At 35.6% G+C, this 12,813-nt stretch overlaps 2 protein-coding genes across 2 annotated transcripts in view; one reads left to right on the top strand and one right to left on the bottom strand.

Annotated features, from left to right (window-relative positions):
* The window catches only part of Caps2 (calcyphosine 2), a 54,044-nt gene that overhangs the window by 1,540 nt on the left and 39,691 nt on the right, over window positions 1-12,813 (top strand). The gene's annotated exons all lie outside the window — the stretch shown is intronic.
* Glipr1l1 (GLIPR1 like 1) lies at window positions 1,231-11,239 on the bottom strand. The gene is made up of 5 exons (XM_090357249.1): window positions 10,981-11,239; window positions 7,229-7,474; window positions 6,493-6,593; window positions 3,523-3,611; window positions 1,231-1,420 (listed from the first exon to the last, which is right to left on the bottom strand). Exons 1-5 carry the CDS (start codon window positions 11,152-11,154, stop codon window positions 1,329-1,331), a joined length of 702 nt encoding a protein of 233 aa, XP_090213375.1. The 5' UTR covers window positions 11,155-11,239; the 3' UTR covers window positions 1,231-1,328.

Genomic DNA, 12,813 nt, shown 5'->3' with positions numbered 1-12,813 from the left:
TCTCCTGAACTGTGGTTTTTTTTTTTTTTTTGGTTCTATTTCTCTTCAAAGTCTGTGCAAGTACCAACTAGAACCTTTACTAGAATGCAATCAAATCAATGGTTTAGGTACATGCTGCTTCACAAATGTCCAGCTTTGTTCCAAATGGACTTATCCCGTAGACAGCCCATTCCAGGAAAAGCCTTCCATTAGAAGGCTTTTTTCCACTAGAAAACTCCACAATTAGAGGTGTGTGTGTGTGTGTGTGTGTGTGTACATTTCAAACTCATTAGCCCAGGAACTCAAGAAATCATGGCCCTCATTGACTTGGTGGAGCTATCTGCCCTCCAGTTTTTTCCTCTGTAATCAGCCTTCTGTGTGGACTCCTCTGCATGCAGATTGCCCCCTACACCTCCAGTTCTTCTTTCGGGAATACCAATAATCTGATAGTTCTATTTTTGAAGTTAACTACTGGTATATGAAGATACTATGTAGTATCTGAAGTATATTGATCTCCTTAAATCTGTAGCAACTCAAGTAACAGATAATACCTAATAGAATATTAGACAGTGGGATTCTTTTGATACATATGTATCAAACTTTTGTTGGCTTTATTCTATTGCTTCCTGCTTTCTGCATTACAATATCTCCATTTTAAAAAAAAGACCAGTGGGGCCGGGAGTTTGGCCTAGTGGTAGAGTGCTTGCCTAGCATGCACGAAGACCCAGGTTCAATTCCTTGGTACCACATACATAGAAAAAAGCTGGAAGTGATGCTGAGGCTCAAGTGGTAGAGTGCTAAGCCTTGAGAAAGTCCAAGGACAATGTTCAGGTCCTGAGCCCAAACCCAGGACTGGCAAAAAAAAAAAAAAAACCAAAAAACAACAACAACAACAAAACCAGTGGATGACTGGGAGGGGTGAGAGGAGGGAAACGGGGCCAAAAACATGAGAAGGGGTATCAATGTGTGAGAAATAATGCACCTACGACCTGATGAATGTAACTGTAACCCTTTATACATTATCCCAACAATAAAAAAAAACTACATACAGAAAGAACTTACAGTAAAACCTGAGCACTTGGAAAGTTGAAAAAAAAAAAAAAAGGAAGATCAGTGGAGGTGAGTCTCCAGTGCTAGAACACTAGCCTTGAGCAAATACGCCAAGCAAGGGCTTGGAGCCCTGATTTCGAACCCCAGTGCTGGCACCAAAAAGAGTACAGATGAATAAATGAGACATTTAATAAGTTTAGATTCCATTTAGTAGTGTTGATGATTTAATAGAGAATCAAACTGATGATAAGTTACAGTTCACCATACACCATTCCTTTATTGTGGTATATAAATGATAACTAAAATATTCTCAAAAGAATAAAACCTAGGATGAGTATATTTTGAGATGTCCTCTGAGATGCTTTCGCCTTAGCCATCTTACTTGAATATTCTGTCAAGAAAACAAAAGAATCAAAGCTCAACATAATTTCAAAGGGAACAAATGACTGAAGCAATATTGAAATGTTTTGATACAGACTGTTAGTGATAAAAATGTTTGGACTTTTTAAAATAGAAAAAAACTTTATGAAAACAGAAAGCCCTTATTTTTTTATTGGCTTTAAACATAAGATAATCAATTTAGAAAAATGACTTTGGCATTCTAACAAGAACATGGATCTTTTCTCTCTGAACCGTATTGTACTTAAAAATCCTCAAAATGTAATTTTTCAGGTTGACCTTCACTTATCACCTAAATTTCTGTGGTCCTTGTCTCAAGTTTTGTTCCTTGTCTTTCCCCATCAGTTTTCTTCTCCACTTAGCCTCCTGAGAAGCTCGTTCCTTCTTTCCTGAGAGGTTCTTTCCTTCTTTTCTTTCCTCCTACATTCACTTACATATTTTCATCAACTTTCTGAGTTTGATTTTAAGGTTTTGGCTATAATAGTGATCAGAAAAAAAAAGTTTCCATGGTAAAGGGTGAAAAATCTATCATTCATTTATGGAATAAGTAGGCAAAATTATAAGTGATCATTTCAGAGAGTAATAAGTACTGTTACCCATAATATAAATTATGGTAGAATATAACCAGAAACTTGCTAAGAATGAAAGTTTTTGAAGCCTTTGTTTTAGGCTCATATTACTCTGCATAATTTATTATTTCCTACTAATCACCTCTTGAGGTAAGCCAACCCATTCTAGCAGCTTTGTATTGAAGTATTGTGTCATGTTCCCTGTCTCAATGAAAAAAGCCAACCTAGCTAAAAGTTATATTTAAATAAAAACTAACAACAAAAAATGAGGAGGCACATAAACCAATTCTCAAGACTTAGGTGGGACATAATTACATTTTGGGCAGAAATAAAAGTATAAAATAATTTACAAATATTTCCCCCAACCTTAAATATCACATATCATCAAAGGAACCGGTAATTAAAATGTATGAATGCTTAACATAGACACCAGAATAAAAATAGTTTTACAGACTACATGTCCCAAATTAAAAAAATAGGTAATCAGAATCTTACACAATGTAACCAAATTAATAAATGAAAGTAATAAAAAATAATGATCCCAACTTTTAGCTTCTTTTTTGGTGAAAACAATCTTGAAGTCAAAATTTTGTAAATACACATGAGGAAGAAAACTTGTAGGACAATTAAAATTCTGAGATTAATTGAAAAAATTATAAAGTATGTATTGAATTGAAAACACATTTGTTTATAATATATACTTACATAAATTGTACAAATATAAAATCATAAACCATTGAAATAATTTTGTAAATAAATTCGTATGTTCTGAAATTGTAAATAAAATATCAAGAATCTAGCCATTTATATGGCTAACCTCATGACCAAATTGCAGAGAATGGTTCAATATTGGATTATTTAGTCACCACTAAACTTTGTGTATCTTTTGAGATCTTACAATAGGGATATGTTATAAAAGAATTTTTTTTTTGCCAGATATCGGGCTTGAACTCAGGGCCTGAGCATTGTCCTTGGACTTTCTCAAGGCTAGAGCTCTACCACTTGAGCCACAGCAGCACTTCTGTCTTTTTTCTATGTATGTGGTGCCGAGAAATTGAACCCCGGTTCTGTGCATGATAAGCAAGCACTGTACCACTAGGCCAAACTCCCGGCCTATAAAAGAAATTTTAAACATTATTTGAGTTCAGAAAGATTAATTAGTGCTTACTGCTGAATGAGTCACTACTCTAGCAATAAGTAATAAAAGGCAATAGAGGAAAACACAAATATGCATTGTAGACAGTTGCATTTTGAGTATAGCCACAAATAAGATCACGATTCTGTGTCATTTCTTGTTTTTGTTTTTTTTAATTGAGAAGAAAAGTAATCAGTAGAAGAATCTGTTTTAATACAGTAATTTATGACAAATGAGTTATATTACATAGAAGCAATGAAATCTTATCCATAAAAGTTAGACTAAAGGTATTACCATTTAAAATATAATGAGTTTATGAAAAAGTTATTTTCCAAACAGAATTTTTTTTAATTATTATTATTATTATTATTATTATTAATTGTTCCTTACTGCAGAGCTTCCTCACACATTTCTCTCCTTTTGGACACAGAGAACAGGATTTTCCTTTTATATAAGGGGCCTTATTTGCAAAATTTCCTCTGTAAAAAAGAGAAACATTAGCTGAAATGGCTGTAGCTTTTCAAACTTAGTATGTACATTTGTATAAACTTGTGTGGCCATTCATAAATCATGTATGTTGATAAAGAAAACTGACAAGTGTTGTGCCAATATATGTCTCATTCCTTTTATAAAAAGAAATGTTTTAAGCCAGGTGCTGGTGGCTCACGCCTGTAATTCTAGCTGCTCAAGAGGATGAGATCTGAGGATCAAAGCCAGCATGAGCGTGAAAGCATGAAAATCTGTGAAACTCTTATCTCCAATTAACCATTAGAAAGCCAGGTACTGTGGCTCAAGTAGTAGAGTGCTGGCCTTGAGAAAGCTCAAGGACAGTGTCCAGGACCCCGAGTTCAAGCCCCAGGACTAGCTAAAAAAAAAAAAGCTCAAAAATTAATATGAAGAAAAACAATAACCAAAGATTAGTAGGTAAGATAGTAAGATATAATGGTATATGCACCATTAAGTCTGTAACTTAATATGTTCACTACCTAGTAATTTACAGAAAAGACCCTTACTGTTATGCTGCTAACTTGGGTTTTTTTGGAGTGGCCTTTATTATATTTAAGACATACCTTGATTTTTATTTCACTGAGAGTCCTTATTTGGAATGATTATTTTTACCTTTCAATCTATTGAAATAATTATGTGATTCTTACTTTCAGATTGATTAACATGGGAAATTCCTTGGATAATATTGGGATGTTTAATCAGGCTTATATTCTCAGGATAACCTCCCTTTATTTATGTGTTAATATATTTTTTGAAATTGCTTTATTTAGAATTTTTTATTTGTGATTGTGAGGGATAGTTCTTTGTAGTGTTCTCTGCTGCAATTTGTGTCTTTTGATAAGTTTTCCCATCTTATTTAAATTGGACATATTACTGGCTTAAATATTAATATTTTCCATTTTGTTGTCTGTAAAATATGCTGTACTGCATCATCTATTTCCTAATACTGTTGACTTTTGCCATTCCTAGGCACTGTGGCTTGAGAATTTATAATTTCTTAATCAAACAGTATTTGATTTAGTGATTTTTCTTAATTATTTTTGTTTGTTACCTCACTTGTGTGTGAATATTTTTAGGTTATTGTCCTTGCTTTGGGTTTAAGTTTCTGTCCCCTGTAATCCCAGTTCCTTAGATGGAAGATCAGATCATTTATTAGAAGTGATTTTCCACTTACATTGTGGCCTTCACTACTGTAACTTCCCTTTAACTACTAGTTTAATGGTATCCTCAGAACATTTTGTTTCATTTTCTTTCATTTCACAATACCAATTTTCTTTTAATTTTTTTTCTCTGATTTATAATTTACTTGTGTGTTAATATTCAAGTATTGTAAAATTTCAAATGCCATTCTGGTGTTTCCTTGTAATTTAATTCCAGTTTGGTTAGACAATATGATTTGTATGAGTCTTAGCTTTGAAATTTACAAGATGATTTGGAGGGGGAGGAGGAACGGAAATGGGGAGGAAAACATGAGAAGGGGTATGAATGTATGAGAAGTAATGCACCTACTATCTGGTGAATGTATCTGTAACCCCTCTATACACTACCCCATCAATAAAAAGTTAAAAAAAATAAAAAAAATGAATTGCTAAAATGGAAACAAGATTCTGGGAAGTGATAAAAAAGAAATTGTGAGAATAGGTGAGGAAATCAAAATGATGATGTTGATCAAGATACATTGTACTCATCAAGTTCTTTGTTAAATGCAGTTTCTTTGTATAACTACTTAAAGATACTAATACAAAAATTTTAAAAGAGATATTTACTGAAATTTATTTTTATTACCCAGCCTATGTCTGGTGAGAAACGTGAGAGATGCATTTCTGGATGGTATAGTCAACTAATGTTAAGCAGATGAGGTTGGTTGATTATACTATTCAAATCTGTAACCAACTCATTTTCTGCTGATTGTCTCTTACTACAACCAAGTATTGAAATTTCTGGTGATAAATCTCTATTTTATCTATTGCTCTTTGACATTCAATTGAGTTTGCTTTATATAACTTTAACTTCAATTTTTAGGCCATACAAGCATTTAGAATTCTTATGTCCTCTTGAGTAGTTAAATACATTATAATGTTGGAATGTTCTCTACCTTTGGTTATCTTCTCTGTTCCCAAATCTATAGTCTGATAAGAAAATCAACATTACAGTTGTTTTGTTTTAAAAACTCAGAGTGGGAAAACTATTCATTCTTTGATTTGCCTATGTTTGTCTTTAAGTTTAAATGATATTTCTAGTGGGATAGCAAAATATTGGCCTTCAATTTCTTATCCAATTATCTCTCTCTCTCTCTCTCTCTCTCTTCCATTACTGTGTGTGTGTGTGTGTGTGTGTATTTGCATGCACGCGTGTGTGTGTGTGTGTGTGTGTGTGTGTGATTATTGGAACTTGAACTGAAGGCTGGAGTGCTACCATTTCTCTGGTTCCTCCCCATTCCCTAAATTCCTATGGAATTTAGGAATTATGTTACTATTTTCTCAGAAAAAATATTATTTTGTTATCCTTCATAACTATTTTCTTATTCAATTTACAAGTCAGAAGAATCAACCAATCTTATTGTATTCCAAGATTTAGATACTACTGGAGCAATTTATTTTCTGTTACTCATTCATTTATACTTAAGAAACAACTTCCATTCTTTTCATTCTCAATTTTAAATATTTCCTAAAAGGTATAGCTATTCATACAACACAGTATTCTATCAGCATTAGTTTTACCTGTTTTATCAATAGTAGAGAGGGTAGACTTTACTCAACAGGAATACACTTCTCTCTTGTATTCTCATAATTATTCTTTATGTAAACATTTATTAACTTTAACTTCAGATTTTTAAATTACAAAATGACTTACGCAGGTCCGTAGTTACACACAAATAAGGCAATTGAAGTTCCCCCGAGGTTAGGACAAATTGTAATTGCACAACCGATTTTATTTGTATTGGCCCAAACAATCTATATGAAAAAGTACAAAGGAACATATTCAAAATCATATGCAAATAGTAAGGGATTATAATAGGGAATGATCTTTATTATACAAAAATACATTAGAATTTAATGATTCTGTTTTTACTAACATCTTATATTTTACCCATTTATTTAAGCAACTTTCTTAGAGGATTTCTACCTAGTTTAACCCTTATAGATAATTCCCATACATAGAAGGAGAATATATGACTCATAATACCCAGCTAAAGTCACATTTTTCCTAGATAATTGAGGAAACATTTAAATTATTTTTGATCATATAAATAATATCAAAATTAAACTGTGTAAACAAAGACACTATTCAACAAATAACGAAAGCAAAAAAAGGGCCTGTGGTATAGCTCAGATGGTCAAGTGCCTTATTAGCAAGTATGTGACCTTGAGTTCTAACCTCTATATCACAAAAAAATTAAATTTACAATAAACAAACTTACTTTATAGAATTCTATTCCTTGTGAGGATACATATGTATATATGTATATGTGTACATATATACATGCATGTATATATATATATCCTCACAAGGTATATAAATATAAACACATATACATGCACATATAGATATATATGTATGTATGTATAAATATATATGCACACCATACCTGTGTATAATGGCCACAGACTTGTGAACATGATAGTGAATCATAGTCATAATATAAGCTTTCATTGTGCCAAAAAGTAACAGCAGCTTTTGGTGTAAAGTCACTAATTCCACCTAACCACATATTTTCTCCAACGTATTCATAATCTTCAAAGCATTGATATGGTTTTGTTGTACATGGGTTATGTTCAAGTTTGCACTTGATGGACCATTCTTTAGCAATTCTTGCTAAGTCAGCATTCCAGCTCTGGAAAAATAAGAACAATTGAAATTTAAATGTTTCTGTTTACATTAAAATTGCTCTCATTACTGTCAATTACATGTAGTTTGAATTTATAACAATAGCAGTTTTTCTTTCATAGCTGTTACGTTAGTGACATTTTACAGTTTCTTTTATAGCTTTGTTTCTAAAGTATTTAATACATGAAGTTTCTTGGCACAATAAGCACTCAGTGTGATTTAAATAATCTTCCTCACCTCCCCTACTCCCCTTCCTTCCTTCCTTCCTTCCTTCCTTCCTTCCTTCCTTCCTTCCTTCCTTCCTTCCTTCCTTCCTTCCTTTCTTCCTCCTCCTCCTCCTCCTCCTCCTCCTCCTCCTCCTCCTCCTCCTCCTCCTCCTCCTCCTCCTCCTCCTCCTCCTCCTCCTCCTCCTCCTCCTTCTTCTTCTTCTTCTTCTTCTTCTTCTTCTTCTTCTTCTTCTTCTTTTTGTGAGTCATGGGGCCTGGTCACTGTCCCTGAGCTCTTCAGCTCAAGGCTACCACCCTGCCCTTGAGCAGAGCTCCACTTCTCATGCTCTAGAAGTTAACTGGAGATAAGAGTCTCAGGTCCTTTTGTGCCCACCTGGCTTTGAACCCTGACCCTCAGATCTCAGCCTCCTGAGTAAGCTAGAATTACAGGCATGAGCCACCGTACCTGGCTCCTTTCTTTCCTTCTATTCAGCAAAGTATTGAATAGTATGCATGTGAGAAATAGACTCTAGATTGGGAGAGAATCAGGCTCGCAATTGCTAGACAAAACACTCTACCGCTTGAGCCAGGCCTCCAGCCCTTAAAATAAGCAATATTTCAAAGTCTAGAATACAAAAAGTCATGCAGGCCCACTATAAGAACAAATACTCATTGACTATTCTTTTTATTAACATTAATTCCACATATCAACGGGTTTTTCTCCCTTGCCTGCATGTTAAATTTTTGTATTTCTTTCTGGTCAGCATGTAAAGCCTTTCCTTTCTGGTACCATCCTCTCATCTCCACACCCCGTGGTTTTGGTTTTCAGGGAAGGTTTGATGAAAGCCCTAAGGTAATATAGGAAAAGTCACCCTAGTGAAAATAGCAATGGCCACAACTGGGTCAGTGGTCTCCTCTGAAAGAAGGAAGAGACCGGCAGGGAGAAGGTAGTGTTTCAGTTACTAATTGTGCTACATAGCACCTAATTCTTACAGTCCTGTCTCATAGTTACTGAATGGATTATCTTTCTTATACCTGTAACTTCTTTGTGGATTTTTAATGGTGTATAAAAACCCTTTGTTGGTTTTATATCCTGTTCCTGTGTTCAGTTCTAAGAGTCTTGGGTTATGTTCTTTAGATTTTTCCATATAGAGAATCCTATCATCAACATACAGAATAAATGGACTTCTCCTTTCCTATTTATATGACATATGTCTTTCTTCCTCTTGCTCAAATGAGCTCTAAAACTTGGAATTCTATATCAAATGCAGTGTTACTTGGACCTATAGTGTAGACTTGATTTTCCTACTACTAGTGGCTCCTAGAGCCACAAATCCCTCAGTGATGAAAATGGCCACACATCAGTGCTGAATTAGCAGTTACCCTTAGGTGAAGTGTGGCTCATTTAGATTATTTTCCTACTATAGTACTTCAATTATTTTAGAAAATCTAGCTTAAATTTTTTTCAGTGTTTTTTTTTCTCGGTTGTAATTACAAGTATTAATGGTACTTTTGAACTTCTGCATCTTTTTAAAAAATGTAAATTATTTATAAATCAATCCACTTACAAAACATGTGGTTTAATGCAAGCTTATTAACATTTTCACATATACCGCACAGAACATGTCTGCAACATACAGACAGTGGATGTAGTTGCATTCTGAGGAGGTATTTGCAACCTAATTCATATTAAGCATGTTTAAACAAATAAAATTCAGCTATCCTGTGTATGAATGTTAGCATGTTTCTTAAAAATTCTTTGTCTTTTACTTGAATGTATCGATCTTTGGATCGTCTTTTTTTTCCTGGTGCCTCAAATCAACTTACCAGGTTGAGGTTTATTTGGGATGTTTTCTGCTTCATGCTATACTCACATTCAGTCATGTTTTTTCTCTAAGAAAATTTTCTGCTAGTGTGAAAACATGAGAAGCTGCAAATTATCATTGTTAGTAGTACTCATTGTTTCTAAATCATTTAGCAGACAAAGCTAAGGAATATTAAGGAAGAAATTGTGGTTTCATGCTCACATTTCAACTGGTATTTAAAGATCACAATGTTTTAATTTATATGTCTATATCCTATATTTACTTTCTCTTAGGCTGAAATTCTGGATTCTCCAAAATTATAATTGTTTTTTGCTTTATCACACACACATACAACACATAAACACAGACACACAGACACACACATACAATAAAATTCTTTCAAGAGATGTGACACATATAACTATTAAGATTAATATTTTTTGATTCAGTTTAAGATTATGTTTTAAATTTTTTGTTGGTCATGGGATTTGAACTGTGGGCCTTACCCATTGAGCCACAGCACTGCTTCTGGTTTTCTGATGGTTAATTGGAGATAAGAATCTCATAGACTTTAGTTCCAGGGCGAACCTCAGTCCTCAGATCTCAGCTTCTTGAGTAGCTAGGATTACAGGCATGAGCCACTGCCCCAGGCATCAGTTTCAGTTTTTTTTCTAGTTAATTTTATCCCTAGCATATATTGCAGTAGAAATGTTCAGTTAACATACTTTATGCATAGCATGGTATTAAACAATGGAGATATCAGGTCCATTTGATACATTTGTTTAACAGTGACCAAAATGCATTGTATTATTAAATGGACATGTTGAATGGAAACCTCTTTGTACAACTACTTCATGATGATATAAAAGACCTAAAAGCCACAGTGGGGGGGTGTGTGATATAAAAAGTAGCTAAAGAGGGGCCTGGAGTTTGGCCTAGTGGTAGAGTCTTGCCTAGCATGCATGAAGACCTGGGTTTGATTCCTCGGTACCCCACATACATAGCAAAAAAAAAAAAAAAAAAAAAGCTGGAAAGTGGTGCTGAGGCTCAAGTGGTAGAGCTCTAGCCTTGAGAAAGTCCAAGGACAGTGCTCAGGCCCTGAGCTCAAGCCCAGGACTGGCAAAAAAAAAAAAAAGTAGCTAAAGAAACAAGAGTCTTCTCTATCCCTGTGTTCTGTCTTTTACATAGAGTAGGTTGGATATGTAGCTGGAAAGCCAAGGCAAGAGAAACAGCATCACTTGTGCAAAGTACTATCGACTTAAGCAAGGGGAAAACAAACTAAGCCTCTCCAAAATACCGCTGGGCTACCTTTCCTGCCTCCAGTCTGCTCAGGACGGGCCAAGAGCAGCTTCTCACTTTGCCTGGTCTTGGCCTCCCATCCTTACCAAGGAGGAGACATGGCCTGCCCCAGTTGTGAGCTTTTCAATTAACACCTGGAGTCCAGACGGTAGGGAAACAACTCTTCCCACCAAACAGGAGACTGACTCTTCCCCAGATCTCACCATGTGCTGCATGTCAGCGGCTGGGGGCTTGACCTTGCTGCGGTAATCGTTGTGGGCCTTGATATACTGATCTATGAAGTATGAGTCTGTGATCGACGGCACTAGATCCGACTTACTGGTTACCAGTAGAAAGAAGCTGAAGGACCACAAGCAACGAAATGTCCTCAGAGCCATGGAGAGGCAGAAAGGATACCTGGCCTGCACTAGCCGCTAAGCTAACCGCCAGGGTCTTCTCCAGGGATCGCGCTCCCTTGCCTGGCGCTCCATCCTTCTACCAGGGCTCGAGCCTTGCTGGGAAGGATGGATGGGACGCGGATGAGGGGGGGAGGGTGCACAGCCTCTAAGCCCCAGGCTGCAGGGGCTTCACCTGGAGGGGCAGGCATGAGCTGTCCAAATTGCCCGTGGGATCTGGACTCATCTCAGGGAGGGCTGGGATTGGAATCCGGTTTCAATGCGCAAGAGCAAGATTCTGTACCGGATGCTGGCCTGGCACCGCGCTCCTGCAGAGCCCAATGTTCAAGACGCTAGCGTATTCTATCTGGATTAGATATGCTACAAAATCAGCTTCCTTTGGCTTCAGGTTTTAAATGGATGGTACTGTATATATATATTTTTTTCAGTATAAATCAGTGCTTTCCAATGAGATTAAATTACATATTTTCAGTATTTCTACGTTTCAAGTGTTATCTTTCTATCATAATATAGGTTGTGTACAGTGCCATTTTAATGCAAGCGAACATGTTTGTATCTACCAAAATTACTCTGCTGAAACTGGGGATGATTTTAATAAAAGGTAGAAATTAAATTATAAAATAGAAGTAAGGGTGCTAGTAGAAATTATACTAGATAGGCTAGAAAACATTTCTAATCTATTGCCTGTTGATAGAGATTTGCTACATTTAGTATTCCATGTATTACATCAACAAGCTGAACTTCTCATAGTTCAAACCCTAGTGCACATACATGTAGCTACAGATAGGTATGCCTTTGTACATATACAGGTACCTAATACGTGTGTACACCTATATGTAAGTAAATCTATGTACCTCTATAGATGCTCTGTAATCTTACTGGTATTACATAACCTGACTGGCTCACCCCCTAGCTCCTTGCCTGCATTCAGTCAGCACTCAGCTACGTCCCTGCTAGTTCAGCCACATACATCAGATTGACAAAGTTGATTCTTGAACCCTGGTGCTTGCTCTTCCTTTTGCTTTCAGGGCTGTTTGCAAACCTTCACTCTGCATTCCTTACCTCCCATGGTTTTGTGGGGTGTGTGTGTCTGTGTGTGTGTGTGTGTGTGTGTGTCAATTGCTATCTGAATTTACATCGTTTATTTCTGTAACATCTGTCTCCTTGATTGTAGCCTGCATTGAGAAAATAGCTTTGTTTTCTTTAGGAATCTTTTAGCCTTCCTTATTATTGGATTACTTTATTGTTCAACTACTAATCTTGTGTGTGTTTTAATCCTTTTGAGAGCAGAAAGTATATCTTATCATATGCATAGAAGGGACAAAATAAATATATTTTTCTTTTTTTGTGTTTTGGACTTTGTGCAAAATAATAAAGATTATATATACTAATCTAATCTAACTTGTCCTGTTCTCTTTCTTTCTCTCTTTCTCTTTCTTCCTTTTTCTTTCTTGTTTCTTTCCTTTCTTTGTCTCTCTTTCTTTCTTTTCTTTTCTTTTTTTTTTGGCCTTGGTGCTGTCCCTGAGCATCTTTTGCGCAAGGCTAGCACTCTACCATTTGAGCCAGAGTTCCACTTCCTGCTTATTTGGGGGAGGGAACGGGGGAGTTTACTGGAGGTAAGAGACTTATGGACTTTCCTAT

The sequence above is a fragment of the Megascapheus bottae genome, chromosome 2 (genome assembly GCF_031878675.1).
Source record: "Megascapheus bottae isolate mThoBot1 chromosome 2, mThoBot2.hap1, whole genome shotgun sequence".
NCBI classification, from domain to species: domain Eukaryota; kingdom Metazoa; phylum Chordata; class Mammalia; order Rodentia; family Geomyidae; genus Megascapheus; species Megascapheus bottae.
Note: the sequence above shows the minus strand (reverse complement) of the source record. Positions and strands in the feature narration are given on the sequence as shown.

Bases quoted from the DNA above. Each gene is read 5' to 3' on its own strand.
- Glipr1l1 (XM_090357249.1), bottom strand. From the start codon at position 11,154: ATGGCTCTGAGGACATTTCGTTGCTTGTGGTCCTTCAGCTTCTTTCTA. The intron at 3,612-6,492 runs GTAAGTCATTTT...TCTTTTTTACAG, and splicing joins GTGTGTAACTACGGACCTGC to AGGAAATTTTGCAAATAAGG. The intron at 1,421-3,522 runs GTAAGGAACAAT...TTTTCTTGACAG, and splicing joins ATGTGTGAGGAAGCTCTGCA to AATATTCAAGTAAGATGGCT.